We start from the raw sequence: 26729 nt of genomic DNA on the forward strand, positions 1-26729 counted from the left end.
CTATTCTTGGAAACAATTTCACGAAGGACAAATTCTGAAATCTTTTCTACTATTCTAACAATGAAGGCTGCAAATTGTCAATAGAGTTTTGATTCAAATTTCACAATATTTATAGCAAGTAAAGAAAAATTGCATAAATCTAATACTAATCATGCTGGACAAATCCATATTTTGAGCAGGTCAACAAAATTAGAGGCGAATTTCCACAAACTTCACAGAAGTTTTCAGAAGATTTTACAAATACAGAAAATCAATGTGAAATGTGAAAGATTTACTGCCCTGTTATGAATACATACCCCAAAATTGGAAGCTGAAAAACGATCAGAGGCAGATACATTGGTAGAGGCAGTGGTATGCGCATAGTAAGCATTGATATTTGCCAACAGAGTACTCATTACAGCTGGTACTCCAGGGCACATGTACTTTGAAGACAGGCAGGCAAAATGCCTACAAAAATATAATAAAAATACAATAGTTAGAGGCAACAGAACATCTTTCTAAATTTTAATTTGTCTTTAAATACATAATACCCATTGAAGATAAAAGCAATTCCAACAGGATTTTTGATTCTGAATAGATGAACTGTATCATTTAAACTTGAACGCTACCACTCTCAGCTGGGTCTATGACAAGTGGAACTACAACTGAATTCAATGCCTTAGGTCAGAGGCAGTTATCTAGATGTACATTGGTCCCATGAGAGATGCATATGTCATGACACTGAACAAAGACAGCATAAGGCTTGACTGTGCTCCTCCTGTCAATCAAACATATTGCCAACACCCACAAGACATGTTTAAAAAATAACTAGGAGAGAGAAGAAAAATCAACACACGTGTACAGTGGAACACAACTAACAAAGTTTTTAAGAGAAGAAAAACTGATGGGAACAGAAGTAAGAGCCTGGATCTTCCAAGGATCCATAAACATAATTGGATTGCTGCTGTAGTTGAACTTTCCCCCAGCTCAACACTTCATCTTTCTTGGTGGGTCTTCAGAGACCGGCTTTATAAGAAGAGTGCAGCCCACCTTGGAAAGCTCTGTCAAAGCAGGGTAAGATAGGGCACAGCCCTTTATAACAGAACCAACTGGCATATGGTTAAGTTTAAAGGTTCAGTTTCAACATTAGACAACAGATGAGTGGAAGTATACTGTTCAACGGGTGAGTGAATGAATGAATAAGGTGGACGTGGTTGGGTAAGGTGTAACTGGTGAAGTAGTAGGTGTGTACAGTGGTAGATGGGTTTGGGAGAATAGTGGATAGCTGCGCAGGAGTTAGAGTGGGAGCCAATGTGAGTGATTGGGGCATTAGTTCTCGAGTCAGTGTAGGACCTTTTTGTCTAATAGTCCTTGGGTAGTTCAGGTAAGTTCATTTGAACTATCTGAAGCCTGTGACTTTAGCTCAGAGTTGCAGATCAGAGTGTGAGTACTTCCATGCAGATTCCCAATGCGCATCTCTGGTCATATATCCAATCTCTGTGACAGTTCAAAGACCAAGATTTGGGCTGTTAGTTGACTGGAGTTGTCAAGCTATGCAATGGTAACTTAAAGGGAACCAGACGTCTTGAAGGTAGGAGACAGATGGTGTTGGTAGAGGGTTGTTTTTCCCAGATTGGAGGCTGTGACCAGTGGTGTGTCACAAGGACTGGTGCTGGCTCCATTGCTTTTCATCATTTATATAAAATGATTTTGGATGAACACCGTAGGTATGGTTAGTAAGTTTGCAGATGACACCAAAATGGAGGTATAGTGGACAGCAAAGAACGTTCTTCAGAGTACAACGGGATGTGATCAAATGAGCCAATGGCCTGAGAAGTAGCAGATGGAGTTTAATTTAGATAAATGTAAGGTGTTGCATTTTGGTAAGGTGAGTCAGGGCAGGGATTTATACAGATAATGGTAGGGCTCTGGAAATTGTTGCCAAACAAAGAGACCGGGAAGGGGGAGATGCAGGTGCACAGTTCCTTGAAAGTGGAGTTGCAGGTAGACAGGGTGATAAAGAAGGCATCTGGAATGCTTGCCTTCATTGGTCAGTGCAAACAGTACAGGAATTGGAACATCGTATTGTGGCTGGACAGAATATCGGTGAGGCCACTTTTAGACTACTGCATTCAATTCTGGTCTCCTTGCTATAGAAAAGATGTTGTTAAACTTGAAAGGGTTCAGAAAAGATTTACAAGAATGTTAGATAACAAGGTGCAGAGTTGGATGAACACAGCAGGCCAAGCAGCATCAGAGGAGGAGGAAGGCTGATGTTTCCGGCCTAGAATCTCCTTCAGAAAAAAAATTTTTCTGAAGAAGGGTCTGGGCCTGAAATGTCAAACTTCTGCTCCTCTGATGCTGCTTGGCCTGCTGTGTTCATCCAGCTCTGCACCTTGTTATCGCAGATTCACCAGCATCTGCAGTTCCTGCTATCTCTTTACAAGAATGTTGTCAGGATTTTGAGAGTTTGAGCTGTGGGGAGAGGCTGAATAGGCTGGGACTTTTTTTCCTGGAATGTCGGAGGCTGTGGGGTGATTTTATAGAGGTTTATAAAATCATGAGGAGCATGATAGGGTGAATAGCCAAGGGTTTTTTCCCAGCGCAGGGGAGTTCCAAACTGGACAGCATAGGCTGAAACTGAGAGGGGAAAGATTTAAAAGGAAACTGAGGAGCAACATTTTCACGCAGAGAATTGTGCGCATATAGAATGAGCTGCCAGAGAAAGTGGTCAGTACAGATGCAATTGCAACATTTCAAAGACATCTGGATGGGTATATGAATAGGAAGTGTTTGGAGAGATATGAGCAAAATATGGGAAAATGCGACTAGATCGGTTTAGGATATCTGGTTGGGGTGGAGTTGAGCTGAAGAGTATTTTCATGCTGTATAACTCTAAGTCAACACTTTGAGGACTCAAATAAAATGTTTTCATTACATATATTTTTTTACTCTGCATAGCAGAAATTCTTACAGCAAACAAATGTGCCCTTAATAACACACTGAGCATATTAACAGACATATCTATGGTAACATGTCATGTTATTTTCAGCACTTTGAAGAGATGCCACATGCTTCTGTTTTCAATTTTTAGTCAGGGTCTCACTAGACGCGATATGCATGATACTACTGACATGAGAAGTTGTTGTCAAAGTATAGCCCTTGTTGTGAGAATAAGACAATATACAAATATTTCTGAATATGTTAACATATTTTACAATCTTACGATTAGGCATCACCGCAACATTTTTGGTCACAGCGAAGAAAGAAACAGTAATTAGTGACAAACACTAATTGTCAGTGTTGAACAGATCATTTCATCCTTTCTTTCAAAAAACATTCACTGAAACACCTGCACAAACTTACGTCATAGCCTGGTAAATGGATTCCACACCAAATCGCATAGCAAACTCATCCACTATTTCTTGAGCAGTTTCATCAAAATAAACCTTCCAGGCATCATCTCCTTTTGCATCAGGAATCTTCACCACTCCATTATTTTGTATATCTGTCAGGTAATGAAATTGATTCTGTACATATCAGAATACAAAAAAAAATCAATAATTCTTCTCAGTCAGTCACAGCTAACAGTATGTATACAAAACTTAAAGTTGTTTAACACTTTTAATTCAGGGATTATGGGAATATTATTCATCTTATCACTGGAAATATATATTAAAAAACCATAAATGACTCAGGACAATGTATTTTTGGAAGGGGTGAAAATCAATTGCTTTATCCGCTTATGAAGTTGTGTACAGTAATCATGAATTAGAAAGTAGGAAGCTGAAATTTGTTTGTAAAAAAAGGGAGAGCAGTGCATGGTTCCTTTAAGAGATCAGGTGCTTTTCTAAGTTTAGAGATTTATACAGAAAAAACAAGTGTCTGTATGTAGCTGAAGATGTACAACCAGTTCTAAAATGGAAACATGTATCAATTGGCTGTGTTATTAGAAACCTTAGGCATGTTTTGATGTTTTGGCAATGAGCTAGAATCAGCCAATTAATTTAAACCAAGCACTTGACAATAGAAAGTCAGTTGAATTTAAATCAGTGATAATGGGAACTGCAGATGCTGGAGAATCCAAGATAATAAAATGTGAGACTGGATGAATACAGCAGGCCCAGCAGCATTTCAGGAGCACAAAAGCTGACGTTTCGGGCCTGGACCCTTCATCAGAGAGCTGATGGTTTTGGCAACTTTGGACCATTGTTACTATAAGAAAATTGATAGGTCATCCAAAGTATATAAAGGAGAGGGTTTTTGAAAATTGGGGTGAGAGCAAACTGCCATCTGAGAAATAAGCACCTAGGTCTCACAATCACTAAGCACTCTAAGAAAGCACCATCTTATCTATAAAAGATACCATGGAACTTCTAGCTAAGAGTCTTCACAGGGAAACCATTCTTGACAGCAGGATCAATGGAAGAAAGGCGTTTATAACCTGAGAACGGCAGAAGATAGGCGTTTATAACTGGACAGACAGTGAAGAAGGCAGAGCATTCCGGATAACGCTTTCTGTGTGAGCATTTCGACACCAAGTTTATTTTGATTTCTTATTACTTAGGTTATATACGTGGGACTTGTGTTTACCAGAATTGCATACCAGGAGAAGTTTGTTCAGTTAGGGAACATTGATTGTTAATTGTTCAGTTTGTTCGTAATTCTGTTACTTTGTTCGCGGTTAGGGTTAAATAAATAAATAAATAATAACGTGAAATATCAGGGATTTTCTTTCATTTAACTGCCCCTTCTCCATAACAGTTTATTCCTTTTAAACAGATTAGGCGAGATGAGCCGAGCTTTTCTGTGTGTTTCGGTTTAATTATTAGAAGGGTACCTCCACTCACACCATAACAGATTGGGAGATTGTGTTTCAAATTTAATTATCAGAGGGGTTCAACCACCCCCTTTCCAACAATCCCTTTCAATTTGCGAAATCATCCACAACATACAAATGGAAGTTACCATAATCAATCTCAAGTAAATCTGGTTCTGAACACTGGCAAAAATAGGTGTGAAATCAGCTGCACACTCCAGTTTAAAATAAAATCAAGATTGCTACTAAAATGAAAAGCAAAACTCTTTGCAGAAAGAAAGAAATGGTCAAATTCTCCAGGAAAAAAATCAAGCTTCATCAACAGTAACATCAGAAAGATTTTCAGAATTACACTCAACCAAGAGCAAATAACCTGTAACCTAATCAAGAAATGTAGCTGATCCTATATAATGTGAAAAAACCAAGTGACTTTTAAGTTAACGGAATCTAGAAACTGGGCAACTAATTTTGAATTACGTCTCAAGTAGCACGTTTTCTTTTGCTATAAATTGTGCAGCATTCATGGTTGCTTCTAAAAGTAAATGTTATTAATTGAAGAGGGCATCGATATCCATAATATTCTACACCACCCTAAAACACTGTAAATTTAAATGTAATCACTATGAATTTAACAATTGAAAACTGACAGGTGATTACAAAAAAATTAAAATCATTTTCATTTAAACTAATTTCTGAAAAATATAGATAAAATAACTGTTCCCTATGTGTTACTGAATTTAAAATTGTCAGATTCAATTAGCTAATGGAAAAGACTCATTTGGAACTGTGGACACCCTGAAATTTGGAACAGAACTTTCCAGGAAAGGAACCTACACATCATTATAAGAGACTCTAAAATCTGTACTGGTGACTTCCAAAAAATATGCTGTAATGTCCAAGTAATTATTTTCAGTAGGATTTATCCAAAAAATAAAACCACCAGTAAAACACTGTTGCAGAGGATTTTAACACTGAATTTTTCTTCCCTTCTGTTTTTGGAAAATGCAACATCTTGGATCTGGCAAGTTATCAATTGATGCCATATTAAAGAATAAGCAAAGTAATCCATGTAGCAACTCATGGATGATACATTACCTCATGTAGACATGTGTACTGAACATGGTAGGGTGCTACTTTCTCTTCTCCTTTTATCTCCACACTAATATGTAACCGGATGGCACCAGACACTGCAGATTTATCAGTCCGCTTATCTAGATGTGGAAATTCATGGCAACAGAAAAACAAGTTAAATATCACAAGCATAATTACAGCCAAGGACTCAACCCAATTCATTAGGCTTTTATCAGGAAAACTGAACAGGTTTGTACAGGAATAAGTAATTTCAAGATATGCAGGTCCAACTAGGCCTCCAAAATTTCTAATTTTACAATGAGCATCATAGAAATAATATTAGCAAAATATATCAATCTATATATAAACCAACTAAGTTATGATATCAGAGATAAAGAGAATCCCCCTCATCCTCACGTACCACCCCACCAACCTCTGACACTTCCGCCATCTACAATCCTACCTGATCACCAAAAACATTTTTCCATCCCCATCCTTGTCTGCCTTCTGGAGAGACCACTCTCTCCGTAACTCCCTTGTCCACTCCACACACCCGTCCAACCCCTCCACACCCAGCACATTCCCCTGCAACCGCAGGAAGTGCTACCCTTGCCCCCACACCTCCTCCCTCACCCACATCCCAGGCCCCAAGATAACTTTCCACATCAAGCAGATGTTCACCTGCACATCTGCCAATGTGGTATACTGCATCCGCTGTACCTGTTGTAGCTTCCTTTACATTGGGAAAACCAAGTGGAGGCTTGGGGACCGCTTTGCAGAACACCAACGCTCAGTTCGCAATAAACAACTGCACCTCCCAGTTGCGAACCATTTCAACTCCCCCTCCCATTCCTTAGACGACATGTCTATCCTGGGCCTCCTGCAGTGCCATAATGATGCTACCCATAGGTTGCAGGAACAGCAACTCATATTCTTCTTGGGAACTGTGCAGCCCAATGGTATCAATGTGGATTTCACAAGCTTCAAAATCTTCCCTCCCCTACTGCATCCCAAAACCAGCCCAGCTCATCCCCGCCTCACTGACCTGTTCTTCCTCTCACCTATCCCCTCCTCCCAACTCAAGCCACCCCTCCATTTCCTACCTACTAACCTCATCCGGCCCCCTTGACCTGTCCGTCCTCCCCCGGACTGACCTATCCGCTCCCTACCTCCCCACCTATACTCACCTTTGCAGGCTCCATCCCCGCCCCTTTAATTTGTCTGTCTCCTCTCCACTTATCTTCTCCTCTATCCATCTTTGATTCACCTCCCCCTCTCTCCCTATTTATTTCAGAATCCTCTCCCCATCCCCCTTTTCTGATGAAGGGTCTAGGCCCGAAATGTCAGCTTTTGTGCTCCTAAGATGCTGCTTGGCCTGCTGTGTTCATCCAGCTCCACACTTTGTTATCTTAAATTATGATATCTATCGCTGGGGAACTGTGCAAGCTCAAGATCAGCAATGAACATTTCAAATGGTGAAGCAGGCTTGATGAGCCACATGGTCTACTTTTGCTCCCATTTCCTGCGTACAAGTAACCTTTTTGTTAATGATTTCAATATGTCTTTGGAAATAGACACAGATTTTGCTTTATATTTGGTATTTTGACTCAAATGTTTATTATCAGAAGTAAATTGTCTAAATAATTGAAAAAAAATACATGGAAGCTTCTGGTAGTTTTGGAAAAAGAGGGAGTAAAATTTTTAAAGTGGGCTGTGAACTCCTTATTATTGGTTTTCTTTTGGCTTCATTTCTGACAGTGGTAATTGTTTTTATTCACATATGTATTTTATAAGCAACTGAACATTTTGATTACATAGTGATATTTTAGCACATTCTATACAAAGATTTTTGTGAATGTGTACAGAATATGTAGAGAAGCTCCCTGCATCTGATGATATATGTGACATACAAAGTACTTGCTTATTTGAGTTTTCAAAGCTAGGAATTTCAGAAACAAGTCACCGGTCTGACACCACAAGCTCTAGTCTGAGGGGCCCTAACCCCATCAAGCATAACTGTTCAGGAAATACTTTTCCTGGTACCATCTGCCACAGCAAATTAGAAGGATTTACAGATTAATAATCAACTTGTGTGATCCTGATATGAATTCATCTTCCAAGGTGGTCAAGCATTAGAGCTTGAACTTTAAGGTGGACTGGGGAGCAGATTGCTCAAACCCCATAAGGAAACTCAGGCAGTTAGAAGCTGATTCACTTCTTGCAGGCACATCATCAGCCATAACTTGCTGAGAATGTGTTGAGTTAGTTAATACTAAGACTTCCAACTCTCATCTGGCAGGATGTGAGTGCAATAGCAGCACTGACAGGCCAGCAGGCAGGTGCCGGAGGAAGATTATGGCTGCCCAGAAACATTAATTCCTGGAGTTTTAGGATAAGATCCTACAGCCCAGACGGGGGTGAGAAGGGAATGGGTCCCCTGGTCTATAGGATGGGCATCACAGAAGGAAGCAAATATAGCAGCTTGGGGGAGTTGCCCTGATGTACACATGGACACTTCCGATTAAAGGTGCCTAACCCCGACCCGTCCACTTCCTCTTACCTTTGTTCATGTAGCCTTTTTACCTACTCCAGGCTGACTGCCATGCTAGTCATGTGATGGAGTGGGTACTGTATTACTCAAGGCAACAGGGTTAGTATTAAGCCTAAGTGATATTATCTGTTTAAGTTTGACAGGCAGTCAGCCAATTTTGCAATGCCCGTCCACCTTGCATATGATGCAAATATGCTTAGGGGTGGGTGGTGACTAAGTGGGCTAACCAGCCAACCTATTTTACATGCCCTCCCACTGACAAAGGCTGTTATCCACTGCATCATAACACTGGCTAGCAGCATACAAGTACATTCTTCCTTACAGTAAAGAAAATGCTACACCCTTTGGTATGTATAGCAGAAAACTTAAAACAGCATTGGAGGAAAAGTATCTACAGGGTTTTATGGGAGATAATGGGAACTGCAGATGCTGGAGATTCCAAGATAATAAAATGAGCAGGCCAAGCAGCATCTCAGGAGCACAAATGACTCCCTTGTTCGCTCCACACTGCCCTCCAACCCCACCACACCCGGCACCTTCCCCTGCAACCGCAGGAAATGCTACACTTGTCCCCACACCTCCTCCCTCACCCCCATCCCAGGCCCCAAGATGACATTCCACATCAAGCAGAGGTTCACCTGCACATCTGCCAATGTGGTATACTGCATCCACTGTACCCGGTGTGTCTTCCTCTACATTGGGGAAACCAAGCGGAGGCTTGGGGACCGCTTTGCAGAACACCTCCGCTCAGTTCGCAATAAACAACTGCACCTCCCAGTCGCAAACCATTTCCACTCCCCCTCCCATTCTCTTGATGACATGTCCATCATGGGCCTCCTGCAGTGCCACAATGATGCCACCCGAAGGTTGCAGGAACAGCAACTCATATTCCGCCTGGGAACCCTGCAGCCTAATGGTATCAATGTGGACTTCACCAGTTTCAAAATCTCCCCTTCCCCTACTGCATCCCTAAACCAGCCCAGTTCGTCCCCTCCCCCCACTGCACCACACAACCAGCCCAGCTCTTCCCGCCCACCCACTGCATCCCAAAACCAGTCCAACCTGTCTCTGCCTCCCTAACCGGTTCTTCCTCTCACCCATCCCTTCCTCCCACCCCAAGCCGCACCCCCCGCTACCTACTAACCTCATCCCACCTCCTTGACCTGTCCGTCTTCCCTGGACTGACCTATCCCCTCCCTACCTCCCCACCTACACTCTCTCCACCTATCTTCTTTACTCTCCATCTTCGGTCCGCCTCCCCCTCTCTCCCTATTTATTCCAGTTCCCTCCCCCCATCCCCCTCTCTGATGAAGGGTCTAGGCCCGAAACGTCAGCTTTTGTGCTCCTGAGATGCTGCTTGGCCTGCTGTGTTCATCCAGCCTCACATTTTATTATACAGGGTTTTATGGCTTGTTTTTAAAAGTAGAGAGAAAAAACATTGGCGTCATTCATTGATTATCTCACAGTTGAGCAGGGGATGTGGAGCTCATCATGTAATAGCAAACACCTATATTTTCTGAACAAATTTATTCATTTTTTTGATCCAAAGAATGAAGATTTGTACACAATTCTACTCAGCATAATATACAAGGTGCTTAAACTCGAATGATGCAACTACTTTAGGATTCTCATCTTCACTAAAATGGAAAAGCAGCAGCAGGTTAGGTAAACTCAATTCAAGCCTGATAACTGTAACAGTCTCAGTCTATGTTTGGAAAGTTAAAATTCCCTACCATTACAACCCTACTATGCTGACAGATATAACATAAAAACACAAGAAGATAAGAACTAGAAGCAGGAGTAGGCCATCCAGCCCATCGAGCCCGCCCCACCATTTAATAAGATCATGGCTTGATCTTTTTGAGACTCAGCTCCACTTACTCACCTGCTCACCATAACCCTTAATTCTTTTACTGTTCAAAAATTTATCTAGCCTTGCCTTAAACACATTCAGCGAGGTAGCTTCAACCGCTTCACTGGGCAGGGAATTCCACAAATTCACAACCCTTTGGGTTGTCATCCTGCTGACCTCAATCCTACATTGCTTCTCTTTATTTTGAGGCTATGCCTCCTGGTCCTAGTTTCACCTGCTCTTGGAAACAACCTCCCTGCCTCCACCTTATCTATTCCCTTCATAATCTTACATGTTTCGATACGATCTCCCCTCATTCTTCTGAATTTCAACGAGTATAATCCCAGCCTACTCAGTCTCTCCTCGCAATCCAATGCTCTCAACTCTGGAATCAACTGAGTGAATCTCCTCTGCACCCTCTACAGTGCTAGTATATCCCTTCTCAAGAAAGGAGACCAAAACTGCGCACAGTACTCCAGGTGTGGCTTCACCAGGACTGTATACAGCTGCAGCATAGTCGCCATGTTTTTAAACATCATCCCTCTAGCAAAGACAGACAAAATTTCTTTTTTAATTACCTGCTGTACCTGCAATCCTACTTTTAGCAATTAATGCACAAGGACACCAACTCCCTCTGCAAAGCAGCACGCTGAAATTTTGTACCATTTAAAACATAATCCATTTTGCTGTTATTCTTATCAAAATGGATGACCTCACACTTATCAACATTGTACTGCATCTGCCACTCACTCAGGCTATCTATATCCCTTTGCAGACTTGCAGTGTCTTCTGCACACTTTGCTCTACCACTCATCTTATTGTCATCTGTAAATATTGACACACCACACTTCGTCCCCAACTCCAAATCATCTATATAAATTGTAAACAGTTGTAGTCCCAACACTGATCCCTGAGGCACACCACTAGCCACTGATTGCCAACCAGAAAAACACCTATTTACCCCTACTCTTTGCTTTTTACTAGTCAACCAATCCTCTATCCATGCCAATACATTGCTTGTAATACTGTGCAACTTTGTCTTATATAGCAGCCTTTGGTGTGGCACCTTGTCACATGCCTTCTGGAAATCCAGATACACCACATCCACAGGTTCCCCATTGTCCACCATGCAAGTAATGTCCTCAAAGAATTCCACCAAATTAGTTAAACCTGACCAATCCTTCATGAACCCATGCTGGGTGTTCCCAATGGGACAATTTATATCCAGATGTCTTGCTATTTCTTCCTTAATGATAGATTCAAGCATTTTCCCCACTACGGAAGTTAAGCTAACTGGTCTAAAGTTACCCGTATTTTGTCTACTTCCTTTTTTAAACAGTGGTGTCACATTGGCTGTTTTCCAATCTGTGGGAACCACCCCAGAGTCCAGTGAATTTTGATAAATAATTACTAGTGCATTTGCTATTTCCCCCATCACCTCCTTTAGTACCTTGGGATGCATTTCATCAGGACCAGGAGACATATCTACCTTTAGCCCCCATTAGCTTGCCTAGCACTTCCTCTTCAGTGATAATGATAGTTTCTAGGTCCTCACCTGCTATAACCTTCTTGCCATCTGTTTTCAGCACGTGATTTGTGTCTTCCACTGTGAAGATCTTCACATAATAACTGTTTAATGCCTCGGCTATTTCTTCATTCCCTGTTATTACATTGGCCCTCTCGTCCTCTAAAGGACCAATGTTTACCTTCACCACTCTTTTACGATTTACATATTTATAGAAACTTTTGCTGGCTGTTTTTATATTCTGACCTAGTTTACTCTCATAATCTTACTTTTCTTTACAACTTTTTTTGGGCTTCCTGTTGGCCTTTAAAGATTTCCCAGTCTATTAGTTTCCCACTACTCTGCTTTTTTGTTGTGCATTTTTTTCAATCAGAAACTTTCCTTTATTTCCTTAGGCTTCCATGGCTAACTATATCTTTTCCTACAGTTATTCCTTATCATTGGAATATACTTCTGCTGTGCACCATGAAAAATTGTTTTGAAAGTCCTCCACTGTTCTTCAATTGACCCACCACAAAGTTTGTGCTCCCATTCTACCTTAGCTAACTCCTCCCTCATTCCTTCGTAGTCTCCTTTGTTTAAGCACAGAACATTAGTACTGGATTTAACCTTCTCACACTCCATTTGTCTTTTAAATTTGACCATACTGTGATCACTCCTTCTGAGAGGATCGCAAACTGTGAGATTATTATTCATTCCTGTCTCATTACACAGGATAGATCTAGGATAGCTTGCTCCCTCATCAGTTCCATTACATATTGTTCAAGGAAATTATCGCGGATGCACTCTATGAACCCCTCCTCAGGCTAGCATGACCAACCTGGTTTGACCAATCAATATGTAAATTAAAATCCCTCATGTTAATTGTTGTACCATTTTTACATGCATCAGCTATTTCTATGTTTATTGCCCAGCCCAAAACACAATGTCATTATTTGGTGGCCTATAGACCACACCTACTAGTGACTTCTCCTTGCTGTTCCTAATTTCCACCCAAATGGATTCAACCTTTTGTTCAATAGAACCTATATCATCTCGCACTACCGCCCTGATACCATCCTTAAAAATCAGAGTGACACCACCTCCCTTACCTTCCCTGTCTGTCCTTCTGAACAGTTGGATACCCCTGGATATTTCACTCCCAGTCATAGCCATCCTGCAACCATGTCTCTGTAATGGCTACTAAATCATACCCATTTGCCATGAATTCTGCCGTCAACTCATCCACCTTGTTTCAAATGCTCCGAGCATTCAGATAGAGTGCCCTTATGCCAGTTTTTGCATCTTCTTTATGAGTCCTATCACCTCCATTATTAACAGTTCTTGAGTTCTTCTGCCCTTTAGAGTTCACTATCAGAGATCTCTCTACATGTTTGCTTCTCAATTTCCTGCTGACTACTGGGGGCGGGTGGGGGGTGGTGTTGGGTCTATATTACAATCCTGATAAGGTGATCATCCCTTTCCAGTTCTCAGTTCCACACAAATAACTTCAATGGACATTCTCCCAGGAATATCCTCCCTAAGTACAGCCGTCATGTTATCCCTAAACAAAAACTGCACTCCTCCTCCTCCCTTGCCCCCATTCTATCCCTCCTGTAGTGTTTATACACTGAAACATTATGCTGCCAGTTCTGCCCCTCCCTGATCCACGTTTCGTAACAGCTAATGATATTCAAGTCTCACGTTCCCAACCATAGCCTGAATTCATCTTCCTTGCCTGTTCAGGCTTCTTGTAGTGAAATGAATAGTTTATTTAACAGTCTTACCTCACTCTCTGCCTTGCTATTTCCTCCCTTGCTTACCTAACTTACTCCTCTTCGCTACTGTACCAGCCTCAGACTTTTCTCTCTTCTCACTATCTCTTAGGGTGCCACCACCACCCCTTACTACTTTAAAGCCTCCTGAGGAGCACTAGCAAATCTCTGTGGCAGGATATTGGTCACCTTCCAACGCAGGTGATTTATTGTAGCTTTATTCTTTGGCCTGCAGTGCTCTGGAAATACAGTTGCCAGTTTGCAGTATAGAATGCACAAGGCACCTTAGAACTTAAAAATTCTGATTAAAAATAATTCAGGAGCTATACTAAACTCAACAACAACTCTGCATATTTCAATGCATGGCATCACGCCACTTTCCAGATTTTTTTAAACCTCATTCATAGGATTTGATTGTCACTGGCAAGGCTAGTATTTAATGCTCATTCCCAATTGTACTTGAGAAGATGATGCCAAACTATCTTGAACAACAGCATCTCATGTGATGCAAGTATACTCTCAGTGTTGCTAGGAAAAATTCTGATGTTAGAAGTACTGTTCCAGTTTTGCCTTTTAGAATAAAAGAATGTGTTCTCTCAAAAGTTGACAGCAGGGAAAAAAATTGGAAGATGGAAGAGGTAAATGACACAAAAGAAACTGGGTTAATAAATATTTTGCTTCTCTTAGGTTGACCCCTTTTTACATGCAATCTTTGTAATTTTAAGAAAGCTATCACAGCTAAAACATTTTTACCAATGACCTTGTAAAATACTTACAATGATACCAACTGGTATCAGCATTAATATATGTCTGTATTAACTTTGTGACCGATTAGTACTTTAGTACTTCCCATATTGCGAACAAATAGCTATAGTCCCAAAGGAACACTGCACAAAGAATAAGGCTACAAAGTACTGAATTTGAGCTGTTACAAATGCATCAATTTTACTGCTCTTTTATCGTCTTGGTTGTCAAACTGCAGTAACCCCATGAAGGTCAGTATCCCATCACCAAGTCACCCTTTATTTGTACATGCAACTCACATGACTAGCTCAAAGCTGGGTTCTAGAGTGTGATCAGAAACCCTGATACTCCTGTTTATATCTGTTAGCTAGGATTCCCTGATTGTACAGGTTTACAGCCTCAATCAGGAAACTCATATTCTATGATATCCACTTGGTTGACCACATTTCAATCACTACACAAACAAGTGGGTCGTTCAATTATTTTGTTAGGCTGCTTTCTTTTCTAACTGTGACATAATCTTTGTGCATGAAAATGTACAAAAATTGTCTGTCGTTTATCAAGATTATACGTTTAGCTTATATCAAACCTGAAAGAGATTACTTTTCCTTTTTTTCTTTAACAGTTCAAAGAGAAGAAAGAAACCTAGCTAACCTTACCTTGAGAGGCAAAGGTTTTACTGCAGGACAGTTAATTCAGAGACCGAGGTAATGTTCTGGGGCAATGATTCGAATCCTGCCATGGCAGATGGTTGAATTTGAATTCATTAAAGATCTGGAAATAAGAGTCTAATGATCACAGGGAATCTGTTGTTGATTGTCCGACAAACCCACCTGGTTCACTAGTCTCCTTTAGGGAAGGAAACTGCAATCCTTACCTGGTCTGGCTTACATGTGACTCCAGACCCGCAGCAATGTGCTTGACTCTTAGCTGCCCTCTAGGCAATTAGGGATGGCAATAAATGCTGGCCTAGCTAGTGATGCCCTCATCCCATGAATGATCAAAAAAAGCTATATCAATTACTCCTTGATACATTGGAATGATTCAAAAACCAAAGGTGATTCTAAGTTTTAGAGCTCTGAATTACAGAGTACAACTTAAACAAATTTATATTTTTCCTACAAAAAGAAAGTTAGGTTTTGAAATGATAAAAAAATTGGATTTATAACTGAGTTATTATTTCATTCAATTATTTACTTTGGATAGTACTAGAGGTCACACTCATTAACCTGATATGGTGAAATTATAAATAACTCCTCCTTTGTCTCCTCCAAAATATATTGAGAGAAAACAGCTAGTGTCATGTTGGTTGATAACACCATAAAATGGGCAACTGAGTAATTATTCATATGTTCTCAGCTTTGGGAGAAATGTGTTTATCATTTTTGTCATGCCATAATAAACCCCTGCATTAATCAACAGACATTTTATTTCCAGGCCATCTAGAACATTCCATCAAAGATCAGTCAGACCAATACAAGAGAGACTATGGAATTTAATTGCTGTAATGTGCTTATTTCCATTAGGGCCTAACCAGTGTCCAGTTATTGCCATCAAACAGTAGTGTCTTTGGTAGTATGATGAAATTTTTGTTTAACTGTTCATTGAAAATGATTCAGAGCATATTATGAACTGTGATAAACAGAAAGTAAAATGAACTTAATAGGAATGCAATCAGGATCAATGATCATGTGTAAACGTTTTATAAAAGAAATACTCTATTTCAGCACAGACACTAAGCAGCACCACAACCTAATTAAAGATCATATATGCCAAAGAGATCTTAGCAGATAATGACTTTTTTTATGTTACTGAAAGCACCTGTGTGAGCAAACAGAATAAAAGAAATGGTGTGATCATTACGTATTTAGTTAGCTGCTGTCTTAGGCCATTATCACATCCACCAAAACTTGGAAAATATGTTTTGCACTCTAAGACAAAGAAATTGGCCTGAATTATTTTAGATTATTTGAATGTTACATATGAGAAAATTCTTCCGCTACTGGAAAATCTTTATCATTTTCTATTTATAAACTACTGATTAAAGAAATTTCTACCATTGGGAAAATATAATAATGAGTTCAATGATAAAATTTAAAAATAAATTAGAATTCTCTCTATCAAGTAGCCATACTTGATGGGAAGTGTTCACTTACTGCCTTATAATTTCTTGTCACTTTGAGCAAAGTTTAAACTGAATTTAGTTTTAGGTCAATAGGTTTTTGTTCGTTCCAATGCAAAAATTTTTTGATACTTCATTGATACTATGTACATTATACTGTTGTCAAAAGTGGCATTGCTAACACCTGACAAGGACAAACTCTACAATAATCTACCAAATGTAAAAGGCTAGCTAATGCTCAAAAGTAACATAATAATTATTGCAAAAGGATAATGGAATTCATGTTATAAAAGAAATATAAAAAAGGAATAAAATATAACATAAAAGTATATAACATATAATATAATAATATATAATAAAATGTGACATAACATATAATACAACATAGAATATAATAACATACTAAAATAATTATATAATAGATAACAAAATATAATATAAAAGTATTTACTGATATATATCTATGAATAACACTACAATGAAAAACAATATTTACTAACAACGCCTCGGCCTCCAGGCTGATACAGGTAGCTAATGTAAATTCGCTGATAGCATTCTCAACAAATAAAATGAAAAGGGGCTTGAACTCACTGGAGTTTGTGGCACTGGCAATCACCCCTAGGTTCAAAGCTTGATCATCATGGAACCTTCTTATTAGTAAAACACTATAAAGTTTTTCTTCAAATTCTGACAAAAAAATCCAACACTTTCTATAGAAAATATTGGATGAGTTGTTATTAAATTATCAACGTATTCCTACTATCAATGTTGAGAAATGTTCCCTGATGGTAATATCTCCCCAGTGGCTTACTGCAAATCAGAAATTTATAACTGAAGAAATTCCCGAAGTATTCTTAAATGGCACAATGAGCAAAGACAAAATGCAGTGGACCACATTTGTCCCAGACCAGTGACCTAACTAAACTGAATGCTTATATGCACTTATTCTAATTGAAGTGAAATAGTATTTAAATCATTTAGAGTAAACTAGAATTCTATCTACGTTTAATTTTACAGTATTAACTCTCATATATTTAGGTTTTAAATAGATTTCTATTAAAAGAAAATCTATTTATTGAGAATCCTGATAAAGACACTGTTCTATTGACATTTAAAGCACATTAAAACTTATCATCAATAAAATTTAGTTGAGATGTTCTGATTACATTATAATAGATATTATGTGTTGATCTTTATAGATGACATGCAGACTAGTATATGATCTTTAATTTCTCTTTAAGCTTGTTCACTACAGGCACACACTTTAAAAAATTAAAAACCTGTACGGCAATGTATCTCAGGTCTTGTAGTATTTTCTTTTGACCATGTTCACAGCAATATTCAGACTTTAAAACACAGTAACTGAAAAAGGAAATGAACATAAATAAAAAAGGTTCAACATATTTGTAATATCATTTCTCTGAGATCTGCAAAATGTATTCTGCACCACTTTTTGAAAAATAACTTATATAGAGAATACATTGACAATATTTTCACACTTCACAGTTATATTCCTATTGTTAGCCATCGCATTACGAGTTATTTCTGGGAAAGAGACTGGTCAGAAGCATTTAACTTTTGCATGGCCATCACCACATCGTTGTTGTACAACAATGATAAACTTTCAGAATGTGTGCAACTGGGCAACTTTCACTTTTACATGGATAATGTTACATTCTTAATTATTATCCATTTAGATACATCTCAAGAACAGAACTACCGCAATAAAAGGAAAGTTAAACAAGGTAAAGCTATACATTGGCCTTACCTAGGTTATACCATACATCCATTTCTCCACTGAGGGTTCGAACTTCAATGATGGTCTGCCCCAAGAAATCATCAGATTCCCGCTTAAACCTCTGTTTTACTCGTGATTTAATGTCATCATCTTCATCCCAGACTCGTACTTTTATTCGATCAGAGGAGTTGTGACATTCACTGAAACAAAACAAAGTTTTTTTCTGAATCGAGGAAGTTTGTTTTACAATTTATTTTGCATTGTTAGATTTTCAAATAGATTAAAACATAACTGTTCTGCAAGGTAACCAAGGCAATTCATATAACTTCAAATAAGTCAGGCGCTATGCAATCTGGGGCTAAATGAAGGAGCACAGTAAAGTTAGATTTAGAAGTATGAAACAGCTGAGAACAAGAAATGGGAGGAGTAAAACACATGGCTCATCATTCGATATGACCATTGCATGTTCTTTGGCTTCAATTGCACTTTCCTGTCTAGTTCCCATACCACTCTGTTGCCCAAAAGGCCAAATATTTGTTCACCCCAGGTTTAAACGGGGAGGCAGTGGCCTAGGGGTATTATCACTGGACTATCATGCCAGAGACCCAGGCAATGTTCTGGGGACCTGGGTTTGAATCCTGCAGATGATGGAATTTGAATTCAATGTTTGGGGCGGCACGGTGGCTCAGTGGTTAGCACTGCAGCCTCACAGTGCCAGGGACCCAGGTTCGATTCCAGCCTTGGGCGACTGTCTGCGTGGAGTTTGCACATTCTCCCCGTGTCGGCTTGGGTTTCCTCTGGGTGCTCTAGTTTCCTCCCACAATCCAAAGATGAGCAGGCTAGGTGGGTTGGCCATGCTAAATTGTCCATAGTGTTCAGGGGTGTGTGGGCTATCGGGGGTTGGGTCTGAGTTCGATGCTTCAAGGGGCGGTGTGTACTTGTTGGGCTGAAGGGCCCGTTTCCACACTGTAGGAATCTAATCTAAACGTATTCAGTGATGGGGATTCCAAATACTCTGTGCCAGAGATATCCAAGGCACACAATGCTTTCAGTAAAGAAATGTCTCCTCAGCTACTTATATTGAGTGTGCCCATGCTTTAGATTCTCTATTCAGTGGAAACAGTGGTATCAATCTCTTAGTATCTATCCTGACAAGCCCCTTCAGAATCTTATATATTTCAACAAGACCACTGCTCATTCAGCTCAATACCACAGAATATAGATCTAGCTTCCTCAGTGTCTCATTAAACAGCAAAGGCTTATGCCAGGGATTAAATTAATGAGCTTTCACTGTATTGCCAATATATTACTCTAGATGTGTTCTCACCAAGATCCTACATAAAGGAGCAGCAAAACATTACAGACACTGTAATTTGAAATTAAAACAAAATGTCAGAAATCTTCTCAATAGGTTTTGAGGTATTTGTGGGCTGAGAGAAAAAGAGTTAAGATTTCATTCATTAGAACTGAAATGTTAACTCTTTCTCTTTCCATGTCTAGATGCTGTCATACCTGTCGAATATTTCCAGAATTTTTAGGTTTATTTTTAATTATTATGAACCAAGAAAGAATGGCAATGGACAAAAATGAGTTTCTTACTGTTCTACTCTTCTTTTCATTAAACTCTAGTCTAGCTAACTTTTGGCTGTAGGGTGCATCATGAAAAACTCAAAGATAGATATGAACCTGTAATGACACTGAGCTCCTGAGTTCAAGAGGTTTAAAGTCATTCATTGATCATTAAACATTTTCCTATCAGAAAGGTGCCTATCAACTTAAGCCACATATACACACTTGTAACTAACTAGGTATAGGGTGGTTCTGGGAGAAACCTGAAAGCATATCTTCCTTCCAGTTCCTTGGAAATAAAATAATTTGCATTCTTTAATTTGTTTATGGGACATGGATGTCAGTAGCTAGACCAGCATTTATGCCCATCTCTAATTTCCTTGGAGGTGGTGTTTGGTGAGCTGCCTTCTTGTACTGCTGCATCCTTGGCATGTAAGAACATAACAGTGCTGTTAGAAGGGAGTTCCAGGATTTTGAGTTTATGGCAATGAAGAAACACTGCGATACATTCCAAATCAGGAAGGTGTGTGACTCAGAAGTGAACTTTTTATTTCTATGCAGTTGCTGCCTTTGTCTTCTAGATAGTAGAGGTGATGAGTTTGGAAGGTGGTGTTGAAACAGGCTTGATGAGCATTTGTAGACGGTACACATTGCTGCCAGAATGCTTCTGTGATGGGAGTAAATGTTGAATGTGGTAGATTTGGCAGAAGTGAGCAGTTTTCTCCTTGTTGGTGTCAAATTTCTCGCATGTTGTTGGAGCTGCATATGTCCACACTAGCGCACGCCATCACACTAATAACTTAGAAAGTTAGAAAGAAAATAAGGCAATTAAGTTGATTTCACACCACCAGCACCTCAATTTTGAGTTTCCCATCTTGTGATTAAATCTGTCCATGGTCTTGCACTTCTATTTCTGTAACCTTGTACAGTCTGTTAGGACCTCTGCAATGTTCTCCAGCTGACAACTGGTATCATCAGATAACTAGGTCTGAAGCCTTGAATTCCACTTTATGAACTTCTAACACTCATGCCAATCCTTTAAGATGCTCCTTAATAATGCTAATACTATAATCTCCCTTTGTTTGGTTTAACCTTTCATTTGTGTACAGCAACCACCTTGTGATGTTTATGGTGAGATGGTTTATATCCTAAGACTCTAAAAGAAGCAACTACAGAGACAGTAGATGTATTACCTGTAATCTTCCAAAAATACTTGGATTCTGGAGAAGTACAGTAGGATTGGCAAACTGTGACACCCCTACTCAAAATGGGTGGAAGGCAAAAAGCAGGTAATTATTGGCCAAATAGCCTAGCAGCTATTTTTGGAAAAATGTTGTAATCAATTATTATCGAAGTAATAGCAGCATATATGGAAAATTATAAGCTAATCAAGCTGAGTCAGAAAGACGTTTGAAAGGGAAATGGTTTCTGAACAATTTATTAGAGCTTTTCAAGTAAGTCACAACCAGAGACAATAGAAGATAACCAGTAGATGCAGTGTATTTAGAATTTCAGAAGGCTTTTGACATGGTACATCGTAAAAGGCTAAGTCATAAACAAAGAGCTCATGGTATTGGTAGTAGTGTATTGATATAGACAGAGAATTGGCTAATGGACAGGAAATAGCAAGTGGGGATAAGGGGTTGTTTACCAGGTTGGCAACCCGTAATCAACAGGGTTCCACAGGAATCAGTGCTAGGACCACAATTGTTTATTGTATATTTGAAACATGGAGAAAGGAAGCAAACATACTGTAATCACATTTGCAGATGACACAAAAATAGGTGAATAGTTAAGTTGCAAGAGGGGTTCAAACAGTTTACAAAGAGATATTGACAGGTTAAGTAAGTGGGCAAAAAATTGGCAAATGGAGTATGATGAGAGAAAATGTAAAGCTTTTGAATGGGAAAACAAAAGAACATTATTTAATTAGAGTAAAACTGCAGAAAGCTGCAACACAAAGGGCTTTGGGACACGTGCATGAAACACAGGAAGTACAGTGGTGCAGCAGGTAATCAGGAAGCTAATGCAGTGTTGGCCCGTATTTCAAGGGGGTTGGAAAATTAGTGTAGAGAAGTGTCACTGCATCTGAACAAGGTGCTGGTGAGACCACATCTACAGTACAATGAGCAGTTTTGATCCCCTTACTTAGGGGAAGATATAATCTCATTGGAAGCAATTCAGAGCAAATTCACGAGGATCCCAGCTATGGCTGGTTTATCTTATTAACAAAGATTAAACAAGTTGGGCCTTTACTCACTGGGGTTTAGAAGATTGTGAGGTGATCTCATTGAAACAAATGATTTTTACGGGGTTTGACAGGGTAAATGCTGAGAGGATGCTTTCCCTAATGGGAGAATCTAGGACCAGAGGACATAGTCTCAGAATAACAGGATGCCAATTTAAGACTGAGCCAAGAAAGAACTTCTGAGAGTTTTGAATCTTTGGAATTCCTTGCCACAGACAGCTGTGAGGGCAGAATCCTTGTGTCTATTTAAAGCAGAGATGGATAGATTCTTGATCAGTAGAGAAATCAAGGTTCACAGGAACAAATCAGGAAAGTGGACAATAGAAATGTTGGATCAGCCATGATTCTAACTGAATGACAGGGCAGGCTCGACAAGCTGAACAGCCTACTGCTGCTCCTATTTCTTATAGCCTTACTATTTTTTTAAAATGCAAGTAGTTGCTGCTATCACCAACATGCATTTGTAAAGGTTCTTTACAGTAGTATAATTCCTCAACGGACTTCACAGTTTAGGATTGGAGTTGAAAAGAATTAGGTTGGACAACAAAAAGTAGAATTCAAAGGTAGATGGTTTTGGAAGATTAAAAGAATGAATCAAGGGATTTGGGAAAGTCAAAGATAAAAGAACATAGTACTGTAGCAGCTTGTAGCTGTAGAGTAATAAAAGTCATCGAAGCATTTAGAGATAAATTTTTTTAACAATGACATCTAGAGGATGAGACAAAAAGCAATGTCAGCATCACAGGGATCATTTTTAATTTCTTCATGGGATGGTACTTATGCAACAGAATTAATATAAGGGGAATCTGGTAGTCTGGCAAGGAAGGCAGTGGAAAATAAGTTACTGGAGGTGACAAGGCCTGAAAATGTGAGCTTCAGTGATGGAGATGGAGATGAAAAATATTTGAGAACAGTTTTGGCAATATGCTGTACATGTGCCTTGTAGTTCCAGGACCGACAGGACACTGAGGATGTGCAAGGTGCGCTTCTACAACTTCCACAAATAAACTGAGGATTAGGGTTTCAGATTTCTGGAAGCAAGCAAATAGCAAAACTTTGATTTTGCTCACTGTGGATTGCAAAATCTTTGGGTGGTCTACAACTCCAGGCAATCAGACACAGCAGTCAAAGTCACAAAAGCAGACTGGGTTGTGAAGGAGAAAGACCGTACAGTACAAACATCAACAATCTTTAATGGGGAACAAGAATAAATGGAAGGGGTCAAACAACAAATCATCCTGGAATTATTGGCATTGTAAAATCAGCAGGATTGGAATCATGTAAGGAAATGAAAGGTGTCATAAAATTCAGAGGCTCTGGAGATAGATCATGTAATCAATTGCATATACTTCTGAATTGACAATGAATAGTGAACAACTTACTACAATCACAGTTATGTTGAAGGTTATTGGTAACTATGATGAGGGCAGTCCACAAGTTACGGCTGGAGAATGAAACAACTTTGGATGCTGACTGCATTGTAACAAATAAGGAAGTAAAATGCACATCTGAAATACAAAATGACTTACAAGTTGAAGTTTTCTTCCCAGATCGGATTAAGGTTCCCATAGATGGTTTTGGTACGTTTTTTAGTCTTCCCAACTTGAACCGTGACATAAGGATCACTGGAACCTGTTTTATCTTTGGCTTGCAAACCTTGAGCACAGACCACTGCAGATATCAAACATTGATAATGATCAAATTCAGTATTCAAGTGAACATCCTATTTTTACGTTTTCTTCTGATAAATAGTTGCGGCAATTTTACATCAATTCATAAAATATTTTTCAAATGTACCATGGGAAATTGAGATAAAACAACTGGAAAACAATTAGAATTTTAAAATTCACAAGCAGTTGATTACTGCCTACAGAATGAGGTAGGTTAATTTTATAGAATTTTAATAAGCAATGTTCACCAAAATCTTAGCTTTCTACCTGATTAAAATGTGCAGGAGTAATGAAACTGAAGCCAAACTGTTACTAACCAATACGTTCAGTTCACCTAATCTAGATTAGAACAAACAGAACAACTCCACCGAAAAACCAAAAGACATGAAGTCTATTTGACACTCAGGTTTGTTTAGGCATTTTGACTAAACATAACAGCCCCTTTCATGACGCTGAGTAGGGAGTGTCCATAACAGATCTTGCATGTCACTGAGCAAAGCTCTAAAGCATCAGATTTTATTCTCCCAAATAAAAGAGACTCTGGATTTTTCACAGTAAAAGGATGAAGAGCAAAAGGTTCTCAATCAGCTAGCAGTAGCTGTAAGATGAATGTAGAGTCTCAGAATTAAAGTGTTTGAGAAACTGCAGCTCAGTTAATTACGCAAATGCGATTTCTCGTTTGCCAACACAAATGTTGTCTGACATACATGCATTCCAACATCTACCACTCAAGATTTCTACAGAGTTCCAAGATAAACAATGGGAATAAGATGTCATAATATTTTCATCATTATTGTTCTGAAAGAAAATCTAATATTGGCTGATTCAGAATTTTCCACCATACCCTACATGACAAATGAGTGACAATATTGCTGAAATATTAATTTAGACAATTATTGACGAGTCAGACATATTCATAACTTTATTCAGAATATCATGTGACCACTCAAACACTTACTAGAAGACAACCTTTAATGCTGATTGCAAGCAATGCCAGCAACTGATTCATAATGAGGAATGATGAACCGGTGGTGATTGATTGTCTATATAAATCTGCCATTACAGATTTCCTACAGTTGCAACTACATGAATGCCAAGTTAATTAAAAATGAGATGCAAAAAAATTTGTATAACCCAGAGCATGAATCACAAAAGGTTAGTATGCAGATACAGCAAGTAATTAGGAAAGCTAATAGAATGTTATTGTTTATTGTGAGGCAAGTTGAACACAAAAGAGGGGAGGTTTTGCTTCAGTTATGCAGGGCATTTATGAGCCCACATCTGCAGTAGTGTGTGTGCAGTTCTGGTCCTCTTTTTCTAAAGTGGAATGTAAATGCATTGGAAGCAATTCAGTGAAGTTTTATCAAACTTATGGCTGAGATGGATGCATTCTCTTATGAGAAAGGTTAGACAGCTATAGGTTTATGTCTGCTGGAGTTTAGAAAAGTGTGAGGCAGTGATTGAAAGAAAAAAAGACGAATAGGTATTTTGTGGGGCTGGATGTGTGAAGGAAGTTTCCTCTCAAGAGAATCTAGAATTAGGTCACTATTTTTTTAAAAAGGTCGCCCATTTAAAACAGAATTTAAGAGAAATTCATTTCTGAGAGAGTCATGAATATTTGGAATCCTGTTCTTTTAAAGATAGTGAAAGCAGTCTGAGCATTTTTAAGCAGAGGTAAACTGGTTCCGGATAGAGAGGGTGAGAGGTTATCAGAGCTGAATGGGCAGATGGAATAATCCATTCAGCTCTGGTCTTAATGAACGACGGAGCAAATGGAGGACTTTATATTAATTCTAATTTTATTTTAATTTTTAAAGTGCATGCATTTAATATGATCTTCAATATATAATTACTTCTATCCCAGCTTTTAAATGTCTAATTTATTCTTACTGTATTCTTAACATTTAAATTATTTCAAATTTATCCTTACAAACTTACAACTAATCCTTCTTACAATACGCTTTTCAAATGTATAATTTTAATATATGAAACATGTTTCTTTCAACTGCTTAAAGAAATGTTTCAGAAATCACACCTAATAGTAAATTCCTGTTTGCGTACCGAAGAAGTATTTTTTATTGATGTATGTCACAAAACACACATCCTTTTCTCTATGTAATATGCAAGCTATACATTCTTCACTGTCGCAAACAAAAATTTGCACATCCATGCTCCACCAGTCCCTAAAGGCACACATCAACCATCTCAGGAATATTTTTATTTTCTTAATAATGGTATTCTATCTTCCATTTTATACCTATAGTAGGTGAAGATGAGAAGCATATGCACAGAGTAAGACGATAACCTCTTAGAACTGGTCAGTCCCATGCATTTCTCTGAACAGAGCTATCAATCAGACAATCTTCCAAGATTCACTTAAATTAACTCGAGAACTCCCACACACTGGAAACAGCAGTTAGTCAACTGTACATAATTCCATCCCACATATTACTAATACTGCTCTCAGCTTCCCGTCAGTTATTTTTTCAAAGACGATTAGTATAGAATTTTAGGCCTTGTCAGATTTGCTTCTGACTTTATTTTTTGGCTATTGAGCACACAACACGTATTAGGATCCTATTTTCCATCAAATTTACGAATTAGTTTTATTGACAGGTTTTCCTTAATCAGAATATTTCATTGTATATACTTTTGAAAAGATCATATTGACAATGTCCATCCATTGTTGTTTTATTAATAGGATTTTATTCCAGCGGCAATATTATAGCCAAAGAACTCAGCATCTACTGTGTCCATTCATTGTTAGTAGAATCCTATTTTTATATTGCCTTCTTGGAATTAGACGGCTGGATCAGGAAGGGAGCAGCAGGTAAGTAAGCAATTTGAAAAAAAATTAAAGGAATGTAGTTAAATTTTTCACAAAACCTTGCTGTTGTCCACAGCACCTTGCAAACCAGGTTTCATATCATTCTGTAGGTATATTCTAATTAGCAAGCGATTGTTGTATGCTTGAAGGTTTCTGATTTTGTCATCGCATCCAGAAGCTGCTAAGGCGGACATCGCAGGGTCTGCCAGGCTAGGTTTCCTATTTCCAGTGCCTAGGTCAATCCTGAGTAGTCGGTTCAA

At 38.9% G+C, this 26729-nt stretch overlaps 1 protein-coding gene across 1 annotated transcript in view; it reads right to left on the reverse strand.

Moving 5' to 3' along the window:
* LOC125465730 (protein unc-13 homolog A-like) overlaps positions 1 to 26729 on the reverse strand; it is a 390692-nt gene that overhangs the window by 144851 nt on the left and 219112 nt on the right. Inside the window, exons 18-22 of the mRNA XM_059638582.1 lie at positions 23502 to 23643; positions 18186 to 18355; positions 5894 to 6009; positions 3346 to 3509; positions 297 to 447 (exon numbers count right to left, since the gene is read on the reverse strand). Coding sequence (XP_059494565.1) covers positions 297 to 447; positions 3346 to 3509; positions 5894 to 6009; positions 18186 to 18355; positions 23502 to 23643 — 743 coding nt within the window. The remainder of the gene's footprint in view (positions 1 to 296; positions 448 to 3345; positions 3510 to 5893; positions 6010 to 18185; positions 18356 to 23501; positions 23644 to 26729) is intronic.

Source organism: Stegostoma tigrinum, chromosome 30 (assembly GCF_030684315.1).
Source record: "Stegostoma tigrinum isolate sSteTig4 chromosome 30, sSteTig4.hap1, whole genome shotgun sequence".
Classification (NCBI taxonomy): domain Eukaryota; kingdom Metazoa; phylum Chordata; class Chondrichthyes; order Orectolobiformes; family Stegostomatidae; genus Stegostoma; species Stegostoma tigrinum.